The sequence below is a fragment of the Tiliqua scincoides genome, chromosome 2 (assembly GCF_035046505.1).
Source record: "Tiliqua scincoides isolate rTilSci1 chromosome 2, rTilSci1.hap2, whole genome shotgun sequence".
In the NCBI taxonomy this organism is placed as follows: domain Eukaryota; kingdom Metazoa; phylum Chordata; class Lepidosauria; order Squamata; family Scincidae; genus Tiliqua; species Tiliqua scincoides.
The window spans coordinates 191,574,833-191,600,799 of NC_089822.1; the positions used below are offsets into that span (position 1 = coordinate 191,574,833).

A 25,967-nucleotide genomic window follows, 5' to 3' on the forward strand; every position below is an offset into this window, starting at 1 on the left:
GAAGGATATCATGGTCGATGGTATCGAAAGCCACCGAGAGGTCCAGCAGGACCAACAGGGACGCACTCCCCCTGTCCAGTCCCTGGCGTGGGTCATCCACCAAGGCGACCAAGGCAGTTTCCGTCCCAAAGCCCGGCCTGAAACCAGATTGAAAAGGGTCCAGATAATCCGCTTCATCCAGGACCCTCTGGAGTTGGGCCGCCACCACCCGCTCGATTACCTTGCCCAGAAACGGGACGTTGGAGACTGGCCGGTAGTTATTCAGCACAGTAGAATCCAGGGAGGGCTTCTTCAGGGGGGGCGAACCACCGCCCGCTTCAAAGCAAGCGGCAATGTCCCCTCCACCAAAGAAGAGTTGACCACCCTTCCCGTCCACTCAGCCAGTCCACCCCGGGCCACTCTTATCCGCCAAGCCGGGCAAGGATCATACAGGCAGGCAGACGGCCTCACACTCCAAAGAAGTCTGTCCACAGGCTGCACAAGCTGAAAAGAATCCCACAACACTGGACAAGCAGTTGCCAAGGGGACATCATCAGACACTGTCAATGTGGCATCCAAGTCGTGACGAATACGATCGATTTTATCTGCGAAATGTTGCGCAAGCACGTCACAGCGGCTGCCCGTGTATTCCTCCTGATCTACTGGAGGGGCCTGATGGAGGAGGCCCCGCACCACATGGAACAGCTCTGCTGGACGGCTATCAGCAGACGCAATGGTAGCAGAGAAGAATGACCTCTTCACTGCTACCACCGCCACGGAGTAGGCTCTGTAATGAGCTCTACTCCGTGTCCGGTCGGATTCATCACGAGTTTTCTGCCACCGTCGCTCTAGACGTCTGCCCTGCCGCTTCATCATTCACAGCTCCTCAGTAAACCAAGGAGCCGCTCCGAGTCTGCGACGTGGCAGAGGTCGCTCCGGAGCAATCTCATCCACTGCCCTGGCCACTTCCCCGTTCCAGAGGTCAACCAGGGCCTCAGATGAGGCACCAGTCTTGGCAGTGGGAAAATCCCCAGAGCCCTCAGGAAACCTTCAGGATCCATTAGCCTCCATAGAAAACGGTCCCCCGCCTCTGCGGAGGTAGGAAGTTGCAACCAGCCTAAACCTTACCAGGAAGTGATCTGTCCATGACAACAGAGTGATCTTGATCTCCTCCACATCCAGATCACCACCCCCATGCCCAGCTGTGAACACCAGGTCCAACACACGTCCTGCAGTATGTGTCAGGGCCAAGATCTTCTGGAACAGGCCCATGGTTGTCATGGCAGCCATGAAATCCTGAGCTGCACCTGCCACAGGGGCCTCGGCATGAACATTGAAGTCCCCCAGCACTAACAGGCGGGGGGCCTTCAATGCCACCCCCGAGATCACTCCAGTCAGCTCAGGCAGGGAGACTGTTGGGCTGCAGGGCAGACGGTACACCAACAGAATCCCAATCCTGTCCGGCCCTCTCAACACAACATGCAGGCACTCAAACCCAGCAGACTGCTGGACAGGGCACCTGGCAAGGGAGATGGACTCACGATAGACCATTGCAACTCCCCCTCCCCGTCCCTGCAATCTTGGCTGCTGCAACACCTGGAAGCCTGGTGGACAAAGTGCAGAGAGACTAATGCCTCCCTCCATGTCCAACCAGGTCTCCGTAATGCATGCCAGGTCGGCTTTCTCATCCAGGATCAAATCCCGGATGATACAGGTCTTATTATTCACCGACCTGGCATTCAAAAGCAGCAGCTTCAGATTTAGGGGCTCACCGCCAAGACCACCAGGCATCCGAGAACTGGGGGAGGGACCAGAAGGGGAGATGATCTGCCTATGATAAACTCTCCTTCTCCTGTAATGGCCTGTCCGACCCCCACTGCCATATCTCCCCATATGTAGGAAAGGAACCATTCATACAGGGACAACATAATTCTTTCTCATGCTGTGATTGCTGACCTTTCCCCAGGCTAAATGACAAATGCAATAAGGAACCATGTCACTGGTTCCACCCTCATATCAGTTCATACACATAAAATAATAGAATGTTAGAACTGGAAGGACCCCCCACACCCAAACCATGGAGAATCTAGTCCATGTCCTTCCTTTTGTATTCAAACACTGTTCTCACACAACTCTTTATGACACTTGGGGCACAATCCTAACCAGGTGTACTCAAAAGTAAATCCTATTTTGTTCAATGGGGCTTGCTCTCAGGAAAGTGTGATTAGGATTGCAGCCTTGATAAAATTTTGTGGCGTGCATTTAAATCTTATTAATCCCCAAATGCCTTTTAGTCCACATTTTCTATGTATCTGTAGTTCCAAACACAATATTTAATATTTTAAACTTATTTTATTTCAGTGTATTAGTCTTGTGTTCCAAGACTTTCACTCCCTTAACTATTTCTGATTCTAAAGTTAGCAATTCATATAGCAAGATACATATAAAACGAGAGGTAACAATGTTTTGACACTTCCTCTCCTTCTTATAATGCTTTATCCTTTGCCCCATACAGCAATATAATAAGATACAATATAATAAGATAGGTCCCTTACCTTTCCAGGAGCACACATGGTTCCATCCAATGGAGGTCCCTTCTTTGTCTTGCAGAAATAAGGATTATCGGGATGACTACACCACAGCTGTTTGCAGGGGTCAAAGGTACGGAACTAGAACAAAAGGGCAAATACTCAGAAGTTATTTGCTTAAAAAAGTCTGACAACATTCAGCAGAAGTCCTGTTAGCAATTAGAGGTTATTACAATAAACTAGTTTTAGAGTTATGAAAACATAAATACATTCTGTATCCTCAAGTCCAAGTCAGATAAGAAGGGAAAGATTAACATAAGAACATAAGAAGAGCCCTGCTGGATCAGGCCAAAGGCCCATCTAGTCCAGCTTCCTGTATCTCACAGTGGCCCACCAAATGCCCCAGGGAGCACACAAGACAACAGGCACAACCTGCGTCCTGGTACCCTCCCCTGCATCTGGCAATCAGAGGCAGCTTGCCTCTAAAACCAAGAGCTTGCACATATCTATTATGACTTGTAACCCGTAATGAACTTCTCCTCCAGAAATCTGTCCAATCCCCTCTTAAAGGCAACCAGGCAAGATGCCATAACTACTTCTTGTGGCAAAGAGTTCCACAAACTAAGTACATGCTGGGTAAAGATTGCTCAAAAGGTTTTGATTTGATGTGAAAAGCAATTGTGAAAACCCAAGCTTCCAGGAAATGTTATGGATTGAGAACTGTGGGTTATGTGGGGTTATGTGGGGAATGAGAAATACCTTTATGTATTGCTCCCCCTCCAAATTCACAGTTCTGCTGACTATCATTAAGGCAGTCCGGTCTGCATTCAACCTCAGCCAGTTCCCTGGTGTTCAAATCTCTTTCCCAGCATTGGCTAGACACTGACTAAGCACTATGGCTGCAAAGGTTGAGTTTGGATGGAAACGAGAGTGTGTCATCAGCACCTCAGTACAATATTTTGCCCAATATTGCACTGGAATAATGATGATTGGCCCTCTCTGATGGCTCTTAGAGTACAGAGTATAATATTACTGTTGTATTATGTAGAATACAGAGTATCATAATACTGTACATGGCATGGACTGTAGGCCAGTGAGAACGACTTTTAAAATCCAGTCATTGTAGCTTGCCGAAACAGAGAAGCAAAATGCAGATTATCAATGTTCAGGCACAAGCAGAATTTTCAGAGTCAGGACCACAGAATTCACAGCACACATGTCCACAATTGTGGTTTTTGTTCCAGCTCTCTTGCACATAAAAATCAACCATACCAGAGCATCACTATTTGCTGATTTCAAAAGTCAAGATGTTCACATGAGTCTCTGTAACACCTTAGAATCTGCCATTGTATTTCATTTCATGTTCTTTAGACAGGCTGCCTTTCTTCTCAGGCTCTAACGTTAAAGGCCTTTTAAAGCCATCTCAGGGACAGCTGCAAAAGCCCTGAGTGAGGTACAGCAGAACTCTGTTAAGTACTCACAGCTGTGCACATCATGTAGCCCAAACCAAAATCAAAGCGGCACTGCTCGTTCATTGAGTAGTGAATTCCTGGCAGCTGAGGAAGGGAAGGCCAGTCGTGGTCGAAAGGATCATCACGCAAACAATCATAGGAGCTGCAGTGGGCAAAAATTACGGTCACAGATGGGAATGTGAGACTTTAATAGTGTTTGGGTTCCAGTTCATATTCATTCCAAGCAAAATAAAGGGCATACTTTCTCAGAACTGAGTTCACAAAGCACAGTTAATTCCTCCGGTAGACTGAACATGGCATTCGCTAAAACTGATTTGCATCTGGAGTAGAACAATGTTTTGTTCGCTTTTATATCACCATGTTGGAAGTCAGGTCAGGAATGATGGCAACTACCTCACAAGAGCAATCTGAAAAGAATTTTAAACATTGCTTGAAATAGGGATGAGCCCATTTCCCTCTGAATAATAACTCTGATTGCTATTGGATTCATTTGTTTGATAAATAATGGCTTCGATTCAAAGTGCTGCTTGGGCACACCCAGTAGAATTTCTGACTTCTTTGGAGTTACAGATCCACATGCCACAGCACCAACTGCTTTCAGGCGTTTCCTCCAAGTTTGAAAAGTAGTTTGTGAGAGGGCATGAGGGTTTTCAGTCAGAAGGAAGACAGCAGAGGCTCCACTGGCTATGCCCCAGCCCTTGAGCACCTAGGTAGCTTTTGGGATCCAAGTCAGTGAGTCAGGAGCTAATTGTAACTTTTCTGGTTTCTCTTCAAACTCATTATTCTTACAGTTGTCATAACTTTTTATCTCTTTTTCAGCAATATATTATCTTATGCTGGTTATGTTTTCATGCAACTTGCAAAAACTATAATGTGTGAAAGAAAAAAAAAGAAATAGGGATGAAGTCAAAACCTTTAATTACATTTCCATTTATAAGACTTACGCCAGCACTCTGTCTTTCAAGTAAAATTGTAGAAGCAAAGGCCAAGGCAATCATCCAGGAATATTGATTCCCAAGCTTCACAAATAAATTATTCTGTGTCTCAGCCCAGGAGAAATAAGTACACATACCAAGCACTGCGCACTGGGGCATATTTTACTTTTACATTTCCACTGTCTACCTGAAGGCTGAACTACACATTAGGTTAAGAGAAGGGCTCAGAACCAGAACATATACACACACACTCACAGCCCCATCCTATCCAAGTTCCCACACGCTGATGCAGGGGCGCCAGCACGGCTTGAGCTGCATCCTGCCAGGGAATTATGCATGCTGGAGGTCTCTGCCTTTGCCCTTGGGAAAGCCCCAGCAGCCAAAATGGGGCAACCCAGACCTGCACCTAATAAATTGCTGGTGCAAGTCCATGTTGCCCCATGTCAGTGGATCAGACCCTGGAAGGGGGATAGGATAAGGCATGCACTGCTGCTAATCTCGCCTACTCCTCGGCCTGAAGCATGCACCCCCACCCCCATTACCACCTTCCCCCTGCCCTCTTAAACCCCCTCCCCTACCCCTGCACTGCCTAGTGCAGGAAGTACCATGTCTGGCAGGAGCTGCTCCCTGCAGTGGTGCCAGCAGGACGGTTCAGGCCTTCTGCAAGAGCTACTAATGGGACACTGTAACAAAGTGTTTTATGGCACATTTGCAACATCCTACCCCTGCAGAGCATGCACCCAGCTGGTGCAGAGGGGCTTACGATTGGGCCTCCCTCCTTTCCTCACTCAAATAAAAAACCAGCTACAGGAGAATGCAGGTGCAGTGTCTCCAGATGCTTTGTGGCTGACTGGGACAGAAATGCTAAGAGTGTAGAAGAAGGCACCACTAAATTGGCCCCAGCAATGATGTGAAGTCTGGGTAACACAGACAGCCATGCAGTCACAGCTGAATGGCAGCCGGTTGAGCAGGAGGGTGGCGCAGATACCCACCATGACAGTCACAGCTGAACTGGAGAGGAGGTGGAAGGAAGGAGAGGAGGAAGAAGAGGAGGACAAGAGAGGAAGCTCAAGGAAAGAAGGAGGGATAAGTGTGAAGGGACATGGAGGCATGGAGGAGCTGAATGGGTGAATGAAGGAACAGAGGACACTGAAATGAGGAAGGGCAGGTGTGCCAGAAGAGGAGGGGAGAAGAGAAGCAAAGAATCAAGAGGGAGGAGTGGGAAAGGGAAACCCCACCACAGGAGCAACAAGGTTACCGTACTAGGCATCACTCCCCAGCAAGAGAGACAGAAACCCATTCCCAGGTCTGAGGCAATCAGGCAGGTGCCCAGGCCTGTGAATAAAGGGGGGGGGCACCTTTTTTGAGGCTGGCACCTATTGACTCCAGGAGGTGGGCCAGTAACCACTGTCCAAAGCCCTAAAGACTACTGGCAGCAGCTACAGTCGCTCCAGGGTAGAGATTAAACCACAGGGCATGCTGGCCACCCAAGGCCTCAAAGCAAAAAAAGCGAGGCAAAACTTGTTAATAAATGACAACTAAATGGCAAGGTTGCCAAAAGTGAACAGCTGCTTCCTCTATAAATGGAGGGAGGTCCTTCCCACAGCCCCAAGATGACAACCTCCTTTGTGGGATGATGGGGAAGTTGGAACATAGGCTATAGTGGGGTAATCTGGATTGAGACTGCAAAGTTAATTTTTGCATTCTGAGACATTTTCCTACAGAAATTTGCACACTCACTCAAGCAGCTATTTGCTCCTGAAGTGAGAGCAAGGAGGCATATTGGCATTCGGAACCACCTGATGCTAAAGTATCCTCTTCAAGAGTAGCCCCGTTTTGGTTATATTACAATAGTTAATCCTCAAATGGCATCCTCATAGATGCCAATTACAAGATTCACAATGACCTCCCTGTGACCACATTATACACCTATTTCAACTTCAAAAGATGGAACCACGCATTGGTACCAGCAATGCTTGAGTTTTGTTCATCAAAGGATTTTTTTATTCTGTTCTTTTGAAACAAATGTAGGACAGGTTCCCATTATTTAACAACTTTAACTTTAAAAAGAAAAGACGCTAGTATTTTTTAAAATCACATTTTCTTCCTGATTATATTAATCTATTCTTCCCAGAAATCACTTCTAAAATCTATTATTTAGAACATTTGCAAAATGGTTTATATTGAAAATAAAACTATTTGTAACATGTTTATGGTCTCCTACAGCTTTATCCTCTCAAAGTAGTTCCCATATTTCTAGCAAGATTGCTTTCTCTTTAAAACTGAGATTTTAATCGCTTATAAAACGATGATGCATAAACATTGCCCTGTTGTCCAAAACAACAGCTCTTATGCCAATATTATACTCACTGCAGATATCGGTTCAGTTCCTGCTGGCTGCACCGAGACCAGTGGAAGCGATGGAATGCAGCTTGGACCAGGGGAGCCATTATGCTTCCCATCCGAACTTCATCCCCACACCTGTTCCCCTGGCCATCATGTTCCATGCCAAGTCTACAGCAAACAGAGCACACCAAAGTCTGTTGAAAACCATTCTTTTATTCCTTATTGTTTTAATGCATTTATCTTCTTTTTCTTCCTGTCCTTAATTCCTCCCCCCCCCCGCCACCAATCACATTTGTTTATTGTACTTGCGCGGCACTTTCCATCTGGAAGCTCAAAGTAGCCTACACTGAGACTGCCATGGTTTCCCATCAAAGCCCTCTCCCACTTAGCCTCAATGGTGCTCCAGCATCAGTCCTGGAATATTCACAAGGACAATTTTTCAAAGCACTAAGTCTGAATGAAGCACAAGATTGCTGAAAGAGGATTTATTGCTTCTCCCTAACACTGCAGACAAATGTTGAGAGGCAATATCTCCATTCCACCTTCAGTGAAATGAATGACCTTTCATTCTTTCCCATGTTCTTTTTAGTCCAATATTCAGGAATAAATGAAGATAGATGCTGAAGAATAAAGAGAGTCAAATGATACATAACTATTACAGTAATTCAAGAATCCAAATAAGCTTGGCTGATTCTTGATCTTAACAGGATAGGAAAGTCCTCAGTAATTCCTAAAAAGAAGAAATAGTAAAAAGGCTTGCAGGTATACCAGGGAATGTATAATAGAACATGTTAAGGGAAATATACCTCAGGGAGTAGTTTTTCTATGGAGCTGCTGAAGGCAGCTAAATGAATGTGTCTCAATTCAGAAAAAAAACTGAAGAGCATTATAGTTAGAGGAATTTCTACTAACTTCCCGCCTAAGAACTTCAGATGATCTGCCATGCTAACCCCACAGAAGACATACTAGAATAATTTAAATGTCCAGAAGAAGTGCTTTGGCAAGCTACAGTCATAGATCCTTCAAGAAAATGAAATAGCAATAACTCCAAAAAGCAGACCTGTGGCAGTGTTCCCTGTAATAATCCCTGCTGCTGTGAAGAGCCCTTCCATGCTGCACGGTAGTGGCGCAGGGCTTCTGATTTCCAGGTAGTCAAGTTCCAAGCTGTGCAAAGCTTGGTTTCAAATAACCTGTGACCCACCAAGCTGAGCTAAGTCCATCTACACATTGTGGCTTGACTGGTGCTTGCCACTCTGTTTTTGCAATTTTGCTCTTTTCCTGGGCAGACAGTATAACATGGAGATCATGAAGCTTTTGGTGGGGTGTCATCCCACATTAGTGATTGCATTTGGCTTGCTCTGTACAAGAAGCACAGAGCTTTCAAAGACACATTTACAGAGACATTTCTCAGGACAGGTGTTTTGGTGCTTGAGTGCCTAAGCAGGCACACAAGCAAAAGAGCTGAATAAGGAGAAACAATGTGATGGAGAAGATTGTGGCACACCTTCTTTAGTGATTCAGACTGCACCTCCTTTGTCCTGCTGTTCCAACAATAAAACATTATAAATGGGGTAGTAGTACTCATTGAAGAAGAATGTAGCAATGAATACGAGCAAGAACCAGTCACTTGTGGGGACACTGGAAGAACTCTTGTAGGGCTCAAAAAAGCCATTCCCCTTTAGCGTACATGCACCAGGGCAATCTGGGCTGTGCTCACCTCCCAAGCCTCTATGCAGCTTTCCCTTTCTGCTCTGATGAAGTTACTCAAGCTCAGAGTAAATGAGGTCTGGGTGATATAAGCACTGTAAACTTCCTTAGTCCTAGAATGTCTCTGGGGAGTGCTGAGAAGAGAAGGGGGAAATACATCTGTATTGTGGCAGTCCTTCCACATGCATAGGCTGTACTCACAGAAGACTGGATCACATCTGTAGTTTCATTAGATACTATTTACTGCTCAAGCAGCTAAAATACAAGAAGATTACACAGCATTCCCAAAAGCAGAGGTGCACAAAAGTTTCATTTTTTTTATACAAAATTGCCTCTTCACAATGTCCCTCACATTCCATCCATGACAGAACCAAACACCTTTAAAGTTGTCCTCCAAACATATTCACCCTAAGCCAGCAATGTGTAGGAACATCAATGCACTCTTGTACTTTCCCTGCCTAGAATATATTTAAATGTTGGATACCAATCTGCAAATGCATTTCTTTGTTCATGCATACTGGTTCTCTCCATGAATGGGATAACCTCCTCCCCCACAACAAAGTATCTCCAGACCAGGATGAATTAATGCCAGTTCTACTTACACGTGTCCAGTTTCATGGGCGACCACAAAAGCGGAGGAGAAGCCATCTTCATGGTTAAGTGTACAACTTCTGACTGGATGACACATGCCAGTAACTGGAGCATACCCTATTAGGAAGAAAGTAAGACTTGAGATAGAAGCAAGTGCAAATGAAATAAAATTTTAAGGAAAATAACATTTTTGTACTGTCTAGCAAGAGTAGAGTTGATCCATTATAAAGAATAGAAGTGGTGCTTTTATTATTTCTACCACTTTTCCATCACAAACATTTAGAGCATCTCACATACAGTGAACAACACAATTAGAAATACAGAAAGACAAAACTTTCAAACTATTGATAAAAGCAATAAATGGCAGTGCTAACATCAGTTTCTAACAAGAGCAGTTTGAATGTCAAAAGTTTGTAGAAACAGAAAATAGAAACACCTAAAAATTCATGACTTGTAGCCACCTTTCATAATCTCAAAATATATACTTGTTTAACAGCCACATAATATTTTATGCCATGTTAGTACTACCTATTCAGGTGTGACTTATGTACTTACCACATGTGGGCCAAATAAATCTTTAAAAAAAACAACAGAGATTGGGGAGGAAGTTGGATGACAAAACTGATGTCACATTTTTCTTATAATGTACAGAGCACAAGACAAACTGAACTGTCTAAGAAACCTGCTTCTGATCACTATGTTCAACCTAACAGAATCCTCTCAGAGTTTCTTACCCACAGGGCCTAGTGGTAGGCACCAAGGAACAAAAACAAAGGCCAGCAAATCCACAAATATGAGACTGAAATAGAATTGTCTCCATCTGTTAAAATTTGCATATACTAAAGATGCCAAGTGAATGCAGGTAGTAGTCCCAGGGCAGGAAAAATGGGACAAGGGGATTGGAAAAAAGAAACTGTGCCAATTATCCATTAGCCAACTAATGGCACAATTCTATCCAACTTTCCAGCACTGGTGCAACCACAACATAGCCCCAAGGTAAGGGAACAAGTGTTCCTATATCTTGAGGAGGCCTCTGTGACTGCCTCCCCACCACAGGATGTAGTGCATGCCCCATTGGCATGGCTGCACTGGCACTGAAAAATTGGATATGATTGGGCTCTAAAATGGCATGTTACATTACACACAGTCCATAGTAAATGTCCATAGATGGAGTTCATAGGTAGAGGGTTGGAATTCATGCACCATGGCTAACTCTTGGTACACTAAGCTTGGAAGAGAGAACAAACAGAGGTACGTGACCCAATTATCTTTTCTAAAAGGGTCCATGGAGAAACAGAACTTACCTTGCATTCCAGAGGGGCCAAAATCCTGCCTTGTGAGAAAAATAGCATGATCATGATATTCTGCATGTCCAGTATCTGGTTTCTGTTGCAGATAGGCCCAGCGACACACATTCTCTAAACTCTGAGAAGGGTTACCAATCTCAATTAAGCTCATTGACTGGATAATGAAAGACAAAAAAAACCCCAGCAACTGGTTATATTTTGGTTTTCTCAGGCTCATCTCAAGTTATAGCCTTGAAAGAATGTGAATTTATTTCAGCTGGGTTACAGCTCTATTATGGTAATGCTACAACAACAAATGTTAGGCCCTAGACTTAAACCCACTTATTGGTGAGTAAGAGTGATTTGTCACACTTGATTTAGGTGGTACTTATCTCATAAGTACGGCAGGACTGGAGCCAATATTACACAAAGGGAACATAAATCTTCTAGTTTAGATACATACTAACACAGAAACGTCATCTCTACAGTGTCATGGGAGACTCTGTATGCTAGAGAGTGGAAAAAAATCCATGACTTAACCACAGTATTTGCTTTTTAAGTTTTGAGTAACCAAATGTTTGAAAAACTGGTTGTATCAAATGAACATCATGTTTTGGTTACTTTGCTTTAAATATTTTTTTGAGACAAGCTCAGCTGCTCATGTCATGTTGTGTGCATAGTAAATATATCCAAATGCAAAATACATATATGCTACATCTGCATATATGAAGGGCACACATATCTTTTGTTTCTTGCTTGTCTCTTTAAAATGCAGAAAAGTGGGAGCTATTGCTTCTATGGATTTTAAAGGGACAAGCATCAAATAAGGCACACATGTTTTCCTTCACCACTTTTACAATGTGCACTGTGTCCTGGGGCTCTGTAGAAAACATCATGTCACAAGCTGCCCTAAGCCCCAGAGTGACCACTGGCATTTATTCCCAAAACAGCGTGTGGAGAAGGACTGCAGCCTTTGTTTGGAAATTCAGTAGTTTCTGATTTCACCTATCATAACTGATGAGAAGGAAACTTGTTGCAATTCTAATTTTTATGCCTTAACATCTTATCTTAAATATACTTGACTTTATAAGGGGATGTCCATCATAATTTACTATGTGTGGGACTTACTCCTGGGTAAGTGTGGGTAGGATTGCAGCCAAGGATTGTTAAAAATTTCCCTGCTTCCGTTCATTAGATCACTTCCAGTGGGTCCTGACAGATTCTCATTCTAAAAAGTGGGTCCCGATGCTGAAAGTTTAAGAACCACTGTTGTACAGCATATTGACAAATTAATTATTAACAAATCATAGTCCAGATGATATCCATCCTAACATTCTAAATAACTCAAATGTGAAAATACCCATCTTCTAATAAAAACATATAACCTGTCCATTAAACAAGCCTCTGTGCCACATAGTGAAGATAGCCAAAATAATACTGACATTAGAAAGGGATTAAAAAGGAGCAGGGATCTGGGAAAATAAAAGCTGGTCAGTTTTGCATCTTTCCTGATAACCTGGTGGAAAGCATAATTAAAGATAAAATGGTAATCATATAGAAAAATGTGCCTTGCTAAAACAGAATCAGCATGGTGTCCACAAAGGCAAGTTCTCCCTTGCTAACAGTCCAATTATAACCAATGTTGATGCAGCAGGACTATCATGGTCACACTGTATCTTATGCTGGAATTAAGAAGGCTACAGGTCTCCCCAAGGTCAAGGGACATTTGTCCCTTGCCCCGGGGAAAGCCCTAGCCCTGCACAATGGGTCTACTCAGACCTGAGCAACTCTGGGTGGAAATGTGTCAGGATTTCTGGAGGGGGATAGGATGCAATGTATGCAGCTACTGCTGATCCTGCTCCCCTCCTAGGACCCAATCTGCCCATACTCTGCCCCCTCCCTCCCGACCCCTACCCCATTTACTGTCTCCCATGCTATTTAGAACTGTTTAAAAAGCTTCACTTTCAAAAGAAGGTGAGGGGTTTTGTTTAATCATAGATCACAGGAGGCAAGTGATTGGGCTTGCACTGTGATTGCACTGGGAGTAAGTGCATAAGCGTCCCACACAATTAGTACCCTGTGGGGAGATCATTCTTACTTCTATCAATATAACGGGTCAAAAACACACATTAGTGTGCACATCTACTGTTGCTTGACCCTTACTTCCACTATTGTGTACTGTGAAACTCTGAGGTTCTTGTTGCAACACTGATCCTTTTGAAAAAACCTGGAAATGCAAATGTGATGTGACTTGATCGGATCCCATATATTAAAGCCTGAATCATCTTCCAACGTTGTGAGAGATGCAGCCCAGTGGCAAAAAACATGATGCTGCAGTGGCAGAAAACAGAAAATAGTATTCATATCCCAGAAGTCTCTTAAAGATAGTTTTGTTTAGGAGATGACAATCCTGACTGGATTCTGTAACAACTACACTACCCCATCACTGAGAGCCCTGTCTGGGATTCATCACTCATTTATGTCCCCCAGTGCGATAATTATAATCAGCTCATTTGTGAAAGCATTAAAGATGGCTTGTTGAGGGCCTGTTTAAATGTACCTTTTGTCCGTGTGTGTCAATACACCTATCAGGTCTTTGGCTTGAGATGGTTGCCAGAATTACACATGAATAACAAGCAATTGTTTTGAATTTTACAGTACATTATATTTTTAAATTTTCTTTTTACTTTGAAGAAAGTCTTCATCACTACATATGAAAAAATTAAGCCAGCTGCCTCTAAGCTGAAAACAGCCTGGTAGGTCTGTGTTGTCTCACACAGTTGTACAGCATGAATAGATCTGTTATTTAGTAAGCTTTTCAACCATCGTATTGAAATGAGATTGCACAGACCAAAATGTACTGCCAATTTTAACGGCATGCAGGACCATGTTTCAGGATGAAGAGGGCAGCGAATTTAGGCTAAACTTTCTGTGCTTGAATTCTAGCCTATGGCATTCAGTGAAGTTTCAGAAGTTTTTACAGGTTTTGAATTACATTGAGCACCACTGGGGAAAGGCAGGATACAAACCTTTTAAAGAAAGGTTTGGCTAAATTGGATATTTGTGGAGAAAGAACTGGCTCTCTTCCTGGCAAAAATGGGCACAGAATTAACGTTTTTAAAAGTGACAATTGTTATATCCTTCACTTTAGAATTAACCTGGAGAAAATAAATCAAAATAACTCAGTGGTTCTCACACATTCGGCACCAGGACCCACTTTTTAAAATGAGAAGCTGTCACGACCCACCAGAAGTGATGTCATGGCCGGAAGTGACATCATCAAACAGGAACATTTTTAACAATCCTAGGCTGTGATCCTACCTATACTTACCCAGGAGCAAGTCCCATTGACTATCATTGTTTAAAAGCATATACACAGAAGCCTGTTAAAAGTACAGATCTGTACTATTTCCCCAGTGTAGTCACATACCATGGTAGCATTAAGTCTAATATATTAAAAATTAAATATAGAAATGAATGGAGACCCACCTGAAATTGGCTCGCGACGCACCTAGTGGGTCCCAACCCACAGTATTTCGAGAAACACTGAAATAACTAATTGCTTATGAACCTTTTTCTTTTCTTTTTCCAAAATAAAGACAAGTGATTACCTAAAACTGTGGTAATCATTTCAGTTAGTTCCAACACTTCCAATTTCAGAATAAATTTCAATAAACTTATTTTAGTTGCCAGAATTTAAACAATCACCTAGTGGAGCAGTCAGCTGAACAGGAAGTATGCAGAACTCCACACAGATCTGAGAGCTATAACCTATTATTTTAAATATACTTAATGACAATTGTTAGCAGTTTTTAACAGACTAAGTAGCTATCTAGATTAAGCAGGAACCATATGCATGGAGTACTTGAACTGTTCAGGATGTGAGCCATATCTGGGCTCGTGAACTCAGTTTTGGCAAAGTCAGGTCCAAGAACACCAGTGTAGACAGGCTGGGACCCAGACCACAAATGAGGATGGAATTCAAGACAAGGAGTACGGTCAAGGGTAACATTTACAGGGTTCAGTCAAAGCCAAAATTAAGTTTTAAAAACAGAAAAACTACTATGCAAATTCAGGTCAGACACAATCAATGACCTCAACCCATCAATCAATGAGCTCTTCTATCTTTATTTTGCAGGGTCTGTTGGCAGTTTGGGGCCAAAGAGGCAGATATATGGGTCTTGGTTTTATTTAATTTCAAGTGTGCAGGGATCAAAGAATACATTTCAGCCACAGGGGGAACACTGTCTCTCCAATGACACTGACTGTCATCACTATGGTATCATTGTAAACCATAGCAGATCCAAGAGAGGTGTACTTTTAAGTTTCTAATTGGCTGTACAGTTTTCTTTTCAAAGAATTAGCCCATTATGGCACTGGAAACATAAGGTCTGATCCATCTATCTTTTGAGAGAAAGCTAAAAGAGCTAGTAAAACGACCACTACCTGGGTTAGATGCAATTAACTCACCAGGCATATAAATATTGCTGGAATTGGACAGTAATTTATTAATATTCTACCAACCGAAGGCACAGTAGCTGAGATTCCAAATTGGGGAAAGCAATAACATTTGAAACTCTAAGGCTGCAATCATATACACATTTACCTGGGAGTAAGCCCAATTGAATACTGTGAGACTTACTTCTGAGTAAACATGTATGGGAGTGCACTGTAAACAATTTCTTTAAGATTGGTTATTCAGTTTCACAATTGGCATCTTTCCAGATTCTGAATTCCATAGACTAGAGGCACACAGTTTTTACTGATTTACAGCCATTGCAAAAGCAATCTGGAAGTGTGCATAGCTATGCGCTTCCAGATCGCCACTAGAGACAACATGGAGGCCCTGCGCGCAGCAACAGGGTGAAGAAGGCTGACTGACACTGGTAAGTTGGTGGGGTGGGAGTACGGGGAAGCAGGGTGGGTGTAATGGGAGAGGGCCAGGACATGTCTTGAGGTGGGAGGGGCTGGCTCCTGGTGCAGGTGACTTGCATCAGATGCTATCACCTCTGGAGTGAGTAGACACACACCCTTTGTCTCTTCAAACTTGTGCCAGTTAAATAACTAGTGCAGGTCTGAGGAGGCCCATTTGTGGTCATGGGGCATTGGGAGCATTTCTTGGGGTATTTCCCTTTCCCCTGACAAGACTCCCAATTAACCCCTGTTTTGCTGTGGCTACATGCTATGGTGGGGAAAAGCATAGGACTGGGCTGGCAGTTGCTTTGTAGAATATGACTTCAAAATTACATTCTGGATCACTAGACATGGACAGTAGAAGCTGGGTTGTTCTAGTACCCTGTGCAACTATTATCTTCTTCAAAATCATCTGGTACCAATTACCATCTGCAGAAGGAATTCCAATATACTAAAAACATTGGTCTGAGTCACAGATGCTATCCTGACATTCCCTGAAGAAACAATGGTTCAGAATGCACTCATTTATATACATCTTGATGAATTTCTGAGATTTCACTGTAATGGTGAGACAAATGTCACCATGAGCATTTTCCCGACTGAAGGACTTAATAAAAACAATAGGAACACTAGTTATGGCAGGTATATTGCAATCATAGCAGAGAAAGAAGTGAGGTGTGGCAAATCAGACAGCAGGAATGTGCAGTGCTCCATGGGAGGATTTGATCACCTTGAGAACTTAGGAGACAGTACTTGAGGTAATATTCTGGTTGTTTTTCCAATAAGAAAGGAGGTTTCTCAAGCCTTGGCTGAGAAGCAGCAGCAGCAGATGTTATTAGGTTCTGCTGTTGCCAGGACCATACAGGCGTGTGCGTCAGTTGCTTAGGCTGAAAAGAAGATGTGTTTTGCCAAGAAGGATTCTGTTGGTTTGACAGGTAAATCTCATGACCTAAGACAGAAAAATTGTTCTCTCGCGCGACAGCTGGAGTACTGGGGGGTGGGGAAATATTGCCAATTTCACTTTCTTTCAATCCAGGCAGATTGATTAATCTCTAATAAACGTCCAATGCTTGTGTTTTGACAAATTGTAAAGTGGGTTGCAGTCACCACTGCAGTCACATTTTAGGTTATATTCTTGTCTATTAATGTGATTTGGGCAACTTTTAAGATGACTTTAAGCTCTTTTGCTTTACAATGAACAGGTTGGCAAATTTAGACTCAAACCACTCTGGGAGAGTTGTCATAATCCTGGGCTGATTATTACCTTTAACGCCAGGGTGTTTTCACATTCAGAAATGCATTTTATGCCTTACAGCACTGCCAGGATGAGAGCAACAATATGCCTTGCAGTTGGTTACTGCCCCTCCCCTAATATATCAAGTTCCATGGCAGGGGATATTCTGTTTAATGGGAATGCTGCATCTGATCATGCCAACTTTACATTCTTTGGAAGAAGGGGATAAATCCTTACTTTTATGCACATCAATTCTAAAATGAAGAATACATCTATTTACTAGCATATCCCACTGATTTCAATGGAGCCTGTTCCTAAAAATAAGTGAATATAGGCTTGCAGCCTCAAAGTTCAAAGCATAAAATGTTGTGGTAGAGGAGACAAATGCTATGCTGAAGGTTGCTCAGTAGGTCAAACTCCTAATGATAAATAGTTTCATTGACACATACTGTATTCTACAATGAATAATTCTCCAGTTAGACCTGCATCTCATTGTACAACTTGCTCTAAGCAGGGCTTTGGTTTAATTATAAATAGCAGGGCATAATTATAAACAGCAAAACATGGCAAACCTGTGGCTAGGATGCTTTAGCAGGTTGCCCCCTGCCATGGTTTTACATGACATAATGGTAATATGCTCTTTGGAGAGCTTCCTTTGAAGACTATGAAATAGCAGAGTCAAGGCTGTTAACCAAAATTGGCCAGAGGGACTGTACTATACCAGTCCAAATAAGCTGCAGTGGTTTCTAGTTGGGTTTTCAAGAACCAAGTGTTAGCCCAGACTTTTTAAAAGCATAATGCTGAGGTATTCAATCTGTGCGTCCTGCCTCCCTAGGGAGGCGTGGCTAGCCAATAGGGGCCTCGTGAGGCATCTGGGGAGAGAGGTGGCTGCAGCTGATTCTGCAGAGCTCTGCTCTGCTCAGCTGCACCTGCTGCCTGCTAACTTGCTGCTTTTCTTCAGCTGTGAAAGAGGTGAGTGGGGCAGCGTGAGGCTGGGAGGGCGTGTGAAACGTGGTGGGGGGAGGTGGGAGAGAAGACTGGCTGGGCATTGGCAGAGGTGCCGCATCTCATCATGGAGCTTTCTCCATGTGCAACCTCGCCCCAGGGACTACATTTCCCAGTGTGCCCCTCACCCTGGGCATCCTGGGATTGGACAAGGCTGGAGGAGAGGAGGAGAGTGCGGAGGTGCTGTATCTCATCAGCACAGGGTGCTCTCCTGACAGGCTTCAAACTGGGAGGGAAGAGTAAGCTCAGTAAAGGAGGCAGCCAGCCTGCTCTTAGTGGGGGATATCCAAATGCCCCAGCCTGCATTCCTCTGTCTTGCCTGGGGGGAACGGGGCTGGCATCTGCATGTTGGGGGTATGTGTGTGAGCAGCCCCCATCTATTTTGGGGTGAGTTGTAATCTTGCTCTGTGTGGCTGCAATCCTTTCCACACTTTCTTGGGAGTAAGCCCCATTGACTCAAATGGGACTTACTTCTGAGTAGACCTACATAGGCTTGGGGGTCTGTGTCAGCTTAACCAAGGATCCTCACCTTTCTCTTTTTGCTCCCCCTTCAAAAGAGAAAAAAAGCCACTCTTGATGGCTTTGTCTCCAAAAATTGATTAAAAATAAAAATCCTAATTCCTGTTTAGCCATTCTCCCTTTTCCTCCTGTCTCCTTGGGGGGGGGGGGGGTACTCTGTTGGCTGCTATTGTAAGACAAAAGGCACAATCCTAGCTAGGTCTACTCAGAAGTAAGTCCTATTGTGTTCAATGGGACTTACTCCCAGGAAAGTGAGTTTAGGATTGCAGCCAAACAGTCTCTAGGTCTCAGTTTGCATCAGTTTGCAATTAGCAGATACACACAAAACAAAGTCTTTCCCTCCCCCAGCAAATTCATCACTGCCCCCCTCCCTTTCCAAAACCCTCCAGGTGTGCTGCTAACAAACTCAGGGCACAATCCTAAACAGGTCTACTCAGAAGTAAGTCCTATTTTGTTCAATGGGGCTTACTCTCAGGTAAGTGTGGTTAGGATTGCAGCCTCAGAGTGCTGGCAGCTTTTTTTTTTGTTTCTAGTGTATAATTATAACACCTTCATCCCCATTTTGGGGGTAACTGAGGTGAGGTGTTGTAATAGGGAGCCGTGGCCAATGGCCACAAGGATCAGGGGAGACGCGAGCCGGAAAAGTTCGAGAACCACTGGCATAATGAGACCCAGGTTAACCTTTGCTTATCTAAAGGAATGCCCTGGCTGATATATTTTCTCCTCACCTCAATTCCAGTTTGAGATCATCAGAGAATGCTGTGGGTCCTGCCATCATCTGAATACAGGAGATGGAAAACAGAGCCTTCTCTGTAGTAATCCTCTGCCTAATGAAATTTCTTACCCATTTTGGCCAGCATTGCTACTCATTGCCATCATCCAAGACCAACTTATTCAGGAGGGCTTATTGCTTTCCAGGGCTGAGTTGACCAAGTATTGACATTTCCATAGCGATGGCCTGCTGCTTCTCTGCATCTTGACTGCTTATTGTCCTTAACTGTGCCTTTAATATTGTTCTGGTTTTTAAAGTCAAATTTTATTATGTCATTCTATGGCTTTATTTTGCAAATCACTTTAGGAGGAACAGGATGAAAATTGCAATAATAAGTGGGTACACTTTTGTTTGATGAGGTTTTTTTTTAATTGAAGTGGGCTTTTGAAGAACAGGATGTGATTGTTCATTGCTGGCAATGATGACTGGTTAGTACTAGAAAACAACTTAAGTGCTTTAGATATCTTTGTTTTAGCTTGGAGAAAAAGTCTTTCAAAACACATCCATTAGATGGTGCTCCAGAGGTAACTTCTGGCAATTCTGTGCCCATCTTTTAGAATACACAGAAAGGTACTGAGAATGAAATGCTTATCTTGTTAAGTTTTAAAATGGACATTGTTAATGTTATTGATAGTCATTTGCCACCAAAAATGATTATAAGCAACTAGTCCTTTTCAAAATATTTTTCCTCAAATGGTTTACTTAGATTAGATGATTTCCCTCCATTCCATGAACCAGGAAAGTTTGTATTTAAAAAAAAAAGCAAAAAGCAAAAAGCGAAGCATCTGGTACCCATGGTAACACAGCCAACAACAACAATACCTCAATCAGCAAATGACATTTTGTGTTTAAAGGATTGTATTATTTCATGGCAGTGGTTTATTAGATTTCCCTCTAATAGTATAGAAATATATCGCCTGAGTGGAAATGTTATATCCAAAATAAAATATTAGTCAGTGCAATATCTTACAATAATGTAATTTGAAGAGGAAAAAAACATGGCACATTGTCAATCTCATAAAAAAATGAAAGTGATCTATCATATGTTTAGAATGGGGGCAAAGAGAAAGGGAAAAAAATGCTTTATGTAGCTATAAGGACTTTCACTCTGCAATATGCACTGAATTCCACTCCTGCCTTCAAATGTAATTCAAGGTGTTAAGCTTAATCTATAAAGTTGGTTCCTTTGTAAAAACCTCTCTCCTCCTATATGCTCTTGGGAATAATGCCCAGCTGCAGCATTCTTTCCGAAGGCATACAAAATTCTAGCTTTCAATTCCGGTTGCAAATGGAGCTGGACAGTGGCTAGAAAGTTAGGAAGAAGGATGAGGAGAAAGGTTCCATCAAAGATCTGGTCAAGGTGTCAATGTGAAGGAGCAGTCAGACACATGTTGGAACGAGAAGAGAGTATCTGGAGAAATGGAAAGGAAGAAATAACAACACTGAAGGAAGGGATACTGTGCAATGTACCCAAGAGACTATTGTTCAGAATTTATGACCATCTCCACCCACACTTGCTTCTACTGTACCAAAATTTCTTGCACGAAGCACTGGAATAAGGTGCTGGGTGGGGGTTGATATTGGATCACAGCAGAAAAGTGCCTTCCAGCATGGCTGGCTTGGCCGTTTTGTTCCTATCCAAAGCCATCATAACACATTTTGCTGGAAGCAGTCAACTTGGAAACCAAAAGCAACCAGTCAAAGTGGAATTAAAAATAACTTTATGAAAACTTACAGCTGCCTTCCTTGGAATTGCAGAGCAGTCTTAAGGAGAAAAATTCTCTCTCTCTCTCGACATTGTTTTGTCTCTGTCTCTGTTTTGTCTCATGATATACATTCTGAATGATAAGAGACATTTTAAAATTCACAGACTACAGGTAATACGTTTGTAGTGGAGTAATGGGAATTGAAACCAAGCTTCATCATGATCTGTAACCCTGAACACATCGCTAAAGCTGCCATTCTAAGATGAAGCCAGTCTGGCTACTCCACCAGTGAGTGGTGAGGACAGCAAATGAGATGGCCAACTAGGCATAGTTTGGACCAAAGGTCAATTAATTCTTTTTTCACACACGATTTTCCAGCCAAAAATCATCTCCACAAAGCGCCTATTTGGCTTGGCACCAAAATGGTTATTTGTTGCAAATAGCCACTTTGGTGGGAAAATGGCACAAGGGTTTAATTCCTGATAATTCCAAAGACCATTGCTCCTCCTTCCCTTCCCAAGTCTACTTTTAGTGAAAAATAAGGTCATTCCAGTAGTAAGCATGCCTCTTAAAACCATGTTTAGGTGCATGTGTAGTTTGACCCTCAGGGCAGTCTTCTCTACCATGTCAAGGACTAGTATCATTCCCTAAGCCATTTCTGCCCAATGTTGCATATATGCAACAGGGATAAAATACGTACACTTATGGGCAGGGCAGAAATGGGTTAAGCTGATCAGCTCTGAGGAGATGACATGGGTTGAATCCATTCAAACCACTGCAACAATTTTTTTTCCTTTCAGTTGAAAAATATGGACAAAATTTTTTCTACATGAAGTTTAACACTTGGTTGAGACACCAGAGTCAAAGAAAGTTGTTTTAGCAGGCCAGAGCTGGCCAGCAAGCTCTTGGATAAGAGAACTGCAATTTATCCATTTTTAGGATTGTTCTTGTCTTTGGTTCTCAACTGTAAGCAGGGAAAAACTACTTTTCCTCACTTTCATGAAGAGAGGGTAAAAACAGCTTCCTTTTCATTACTACAGGTTTTCCCCATACCATTTAAATTTTCAAAAGTGCAGGAAGGCCAGTTTGATTTGAAATTCTCTCCCAGATGGCCAACTGAAAGGGAGGAGCTAAGCAGCCCCAAACTGCCTAAAATGGCAAGCTCAGTGTGGGAAACTGGAATTAGAGTTTGAAACAGGGAGCTGAATCACAGAGCTAAATCACTAACAGTCCAATCCTATAGTCCACTTCAACTGGTGCAGGCCCACTATGCAAGCTCCCAAGTGTCACAAAGGTGCTGTAAAGCATGTTTGACCACCACAAGGACATGCACTGACTTGCTGGCACCAGATCCAGTCCCTGTGCTGGCTGGAGCTGGTATGCTTGCACTGGGTGGCTCAAAGGGTGGGGGAGGGTAGCAGGAGAGTGTTCTGGGATGGGGGCATTTCTGGGGAGGGGGAGGGTGGACTGGGGGGAGGATCTGGCCCAGGAAGGGGGTGGGATTGGTGGCAGCAGTGCAAGCCATATACCTGGTGCACGCTACCGGGCCTCATAGCCCTACACAGGTTGCTCAGATTTGCACCAGCTAAACAGAGTGCAGATCCAAGTAGCCTCATAGAGTAGGCTGGGGTGTTACATGGGGTAAGGGCAAAAATATCCCCTTACCCCAAGTTGACCTCCAGCAGCTTCCCAACATGTGTTGAATACAGCACAATCCACTGCATCCTGGCTATACCGGTGCAGGTTAGGATTGGGCCCGAAGCTGCATCACTGCTGAGTCGCAATGGTGAGCTATTCAAGAGAAAGACTGCTATCAAAGGGCGCAATCCTAACCAACATTCCAGCACTGGCATAGCTGTGCAAGTGGGGCAAGTGCTGCATCCTGCAGTTGGGGGGTAGTTACGGAGGTCTCCTAAAGGTATGGCAATGTTTGTTCCCTTACCTCGAAGCAGCATTGCCCCTATGTCAGTGTGGGAAAATGGTTAGGATTGGGCCCAAAATGTCCTTTGTAAAACCCAGGGCCCAATCCTATCCAACCTTCCACATGGATGCAGTGCAACGCAGCCCTAAGATATGGGAACAAATGCTCGTGTACCCTGAGGTGGCCACCGTGACTGTCCCACCGCCTCAGGATGCAGTGTATGCCCCATTGGCACAGCGGAATCAGTGCAACAAAGTTGGATAGGACTGGGCCGCTCATTTTGTTTGAGAAACTGCTTTGTCCCTATTTCAGTTCAGCTCTGCCCTGAATTCAGGAGGTAGGGTACCAGGTCAATGAAAAGGAGTGTTCCAAATCCCTTAACGTTTTGCAGAGAGTGAAACCCTGGCAAGTGATGGACTGGTGCCAGCAGAAGAATGACCAGATGGGTAAGTAGCAAGTGACTTGATGTCCCAGTTCAGGAACTTTCAAGAGCACCACACCCACAACTAATCTCACAGAAGAACCCCAAAGAAGACAGAGAGCAAACCCTGCACCTCACTTCATATTAAATACCCTAATATTCTCCCAACCCTTGTGACAAACAAATCAATACTTCATAAATAAAACAAATTTGGAGTAGGGCGTTTGATCATGTTTATAAAGCATTTGGAAAGCGATGCCCACTGTTGCAAAGATATATCACCATCACCGGCTATGCTTTTAAATATATTTTTAAATATTTAGCGCATCATGCCATCTGTAATCCTTTGGCGGTTATTATACACTATTTGGATTTGTGTAAGAATTAGATTGATTTGTAGAGCCATTCAGTTAAACAGTAATGTAATGGAATTATGTTATATTGTACAGTAATAGAGAATTATGTAGTAATTATATTACTATAGTAATAGAACGTCTTAACTCATTCCAGTTTCAACTCATCAATTACTTTCAAATGCCATTATCGACAGCTCTGCAACTATCGGAGCATCTTTTGACATGACATGTGTTCATTCAATTTACTTAACTGTTGAAATTTCAGAACTATATATTTTTCTTAATTGTTGGTCTGAATGTACAAATGTGTTTATTTTCCTATGCTAGACAACATTAAAAACTAACACTGTATAGGGATTCTGTTGCATTTAGAAATTCCCCAATCATTCAGAAACTGGTTGGTATGCAATGTACGGTACTGTCCATGTTATCCCCAACAACGCAAGACATATTGTATAAAATAAAACCATCTTTTTTCATAAAATGCTCAAAATATGGTAAAAGGCTATTCAAGTGTGAGAGACAAACATACTTAGCTCTCAGAGAAAACTGGCACATCCCTCATACATATTCTATCAACCAAACAATGACATATCTACTGTGATTGTTCATTTCTATTGTTGTTATTGTAATTATTGATAGCGGTGATCACTTACTATCAATATATATTTATTTTATGGCAGCTCCAGGGAAGATTGGGAAAGACACCTGTTTGAAATCCCAGAAAGCCAAAGAAGACAATATTGAGCCAGATGGACCAATGGTCTGACTCAGGGCACAATTCTATGCATGTCTACTCAGAAGTAAGCCCCATTGCATTCAACAAGGCCTACTCCCAGGAAAGTGTGCATAGGCTGCAGCCTCAGTATATAGCAGGTTCTTATGAGGACCTCTGTACTTATTAAAACTATACTCACTTTTCCATAGCTCAACATGATGATTCTCACCAAGACTACATTAATATGGGCTCCTAAAGAGTCATCGTGATAGATTTCATTAACCTACAAGAGAACATGAGAAAATTAATAAGGACTTTTGATTAATAAAACATTAATGGCAGTGATTAAACAATTTAATACCAGCTCAGAATGAATGGATTATCTGTTTTGAAGAAGAAGAGAAGGCAGGAGGCAGTTTTTCATGCAGTGAAAAGGACTGCCTTCAAGTCTTCTCTTCAAGTCTTCTCTAGGAGACCTCTTCTACGCATATGGAAAGCCATCTCATGTGCAAAATCATATGAAAGGTCTGATCTTTGATAAGTGCTTAATTTCTAGAAAATGAGAAGAAATTTATTGCAACCCCTAGCTGAGTTGGAGTGAATGGCCATTGAGTTTTATACACACATGCATGGGATATGTCACCAATATAACATAACCGCAACTTGGAGCAGGTATAACACCCTATGCAATACAATCTTTACAGGCAGTAATCACTCTAGATTAAATCACTCTAAACCTAGTAATCACTCTAGACATGTAGGCAAAAGGCACACTTTTTTCACACGCAAGTGTGAAATAATAATAATCAAAATGAAAGGGCCAGTTCTTATCTGGATTGTGTGTGTGTGTGGGGGGGGGGGGTCAACACTTTTCCCTTGCAGCATTTTCTGACTGAATTTGCCTCCACAGGTGCTATTTGTTAGCTCTTTGCTCAGGCATAGCCAGAGACATAGCAAACAATTGGTTAGAGGAAAGTTGCAAGCAGCTGAGTCAGCTGGATTACACTGCACCTGTGCTTGCCACACCCTAATTAACTGGGCAAACTCTGATTGGGTGCTCAGCCCACTTAAGCCTCACTAGGCAGCTCTACTAGGGCAGTAGGTGTAAACTGTAAAGCTGTTGGAGACTATGGCTGACTGTGATTTGTGGATACTGACTGGGCTAAGGTAACTCTGGACTGCTATATTCTATGTGTATGACCTGGACTACTCTGACTACTCTGTGTGTAACTCCTTGCTCAAAATACAACTGCTGTTCAAAGACTCTGCTGTGTCTACTACTCTGTGTGCATCCTGCTCTACAACAGGACACACCCAGGTTTCTACCTAACACTATACACTCTTGAATTGGCTATTTGCTGCAAATAATTATGAGGGGCAAATAGCAAAGTGTTTTTTTTTGGGGGGAGGAGTGACTTTCAACAGGAATATAGGGCAAGTGGAAGGAGTTAACTATGTCCCTTTACATGTCATGATCCTGGTCAAGATCAATTCCCTCATTGCTTTTTCTTAAGTTTAAAATAAGATGAGCCTGCAGTTCAAAGCCCACCTTGTAAG

At 43.0% G+C, this 25,967-nt stretch overlaps 1 protein-coding gene across 1 annotated transcript in view; it reads right to left on the reverse strand.

Annotated features, from left to right (window-relative positions):
• The window catches only part of ADAMTS2 (ADAM metallopeptidase with thrombospondin type 1 motif 2), a 266,588-nt gene that overhangs the window by 42,193 nt on the left and 198,428 nt on the right, over nt 1-25,967 (reverse strand). The window contains exons 5-10 of the mRNA XM_066612929.1: nt 24,610-24,693; nt 10,863-11,019; nt 9,570-9,675; nt 7,285-7,428; nt 3,989-4,121; nt 2,535-2,648 (exon numbers count right to left, since the gene is read on the reverse strand). Of these exons, the coding sequence (XP_066469026.1) occupies nt 2,535-2,648; nt 3,989-4,121; nt 7,285-7,428; nt 9,570-9,675; nt 10,863-11,019; nt 24,610-24,693 (738 nt within the window). The remainder of the gene's footprint in view (nt 1-2,534; nt 2,649-3,988; nt 4,122-7,284; nt 7,429-9,569; nt 9,676-10,862; nt 11,020-24,609; nt 24,694-25,967) is intronic.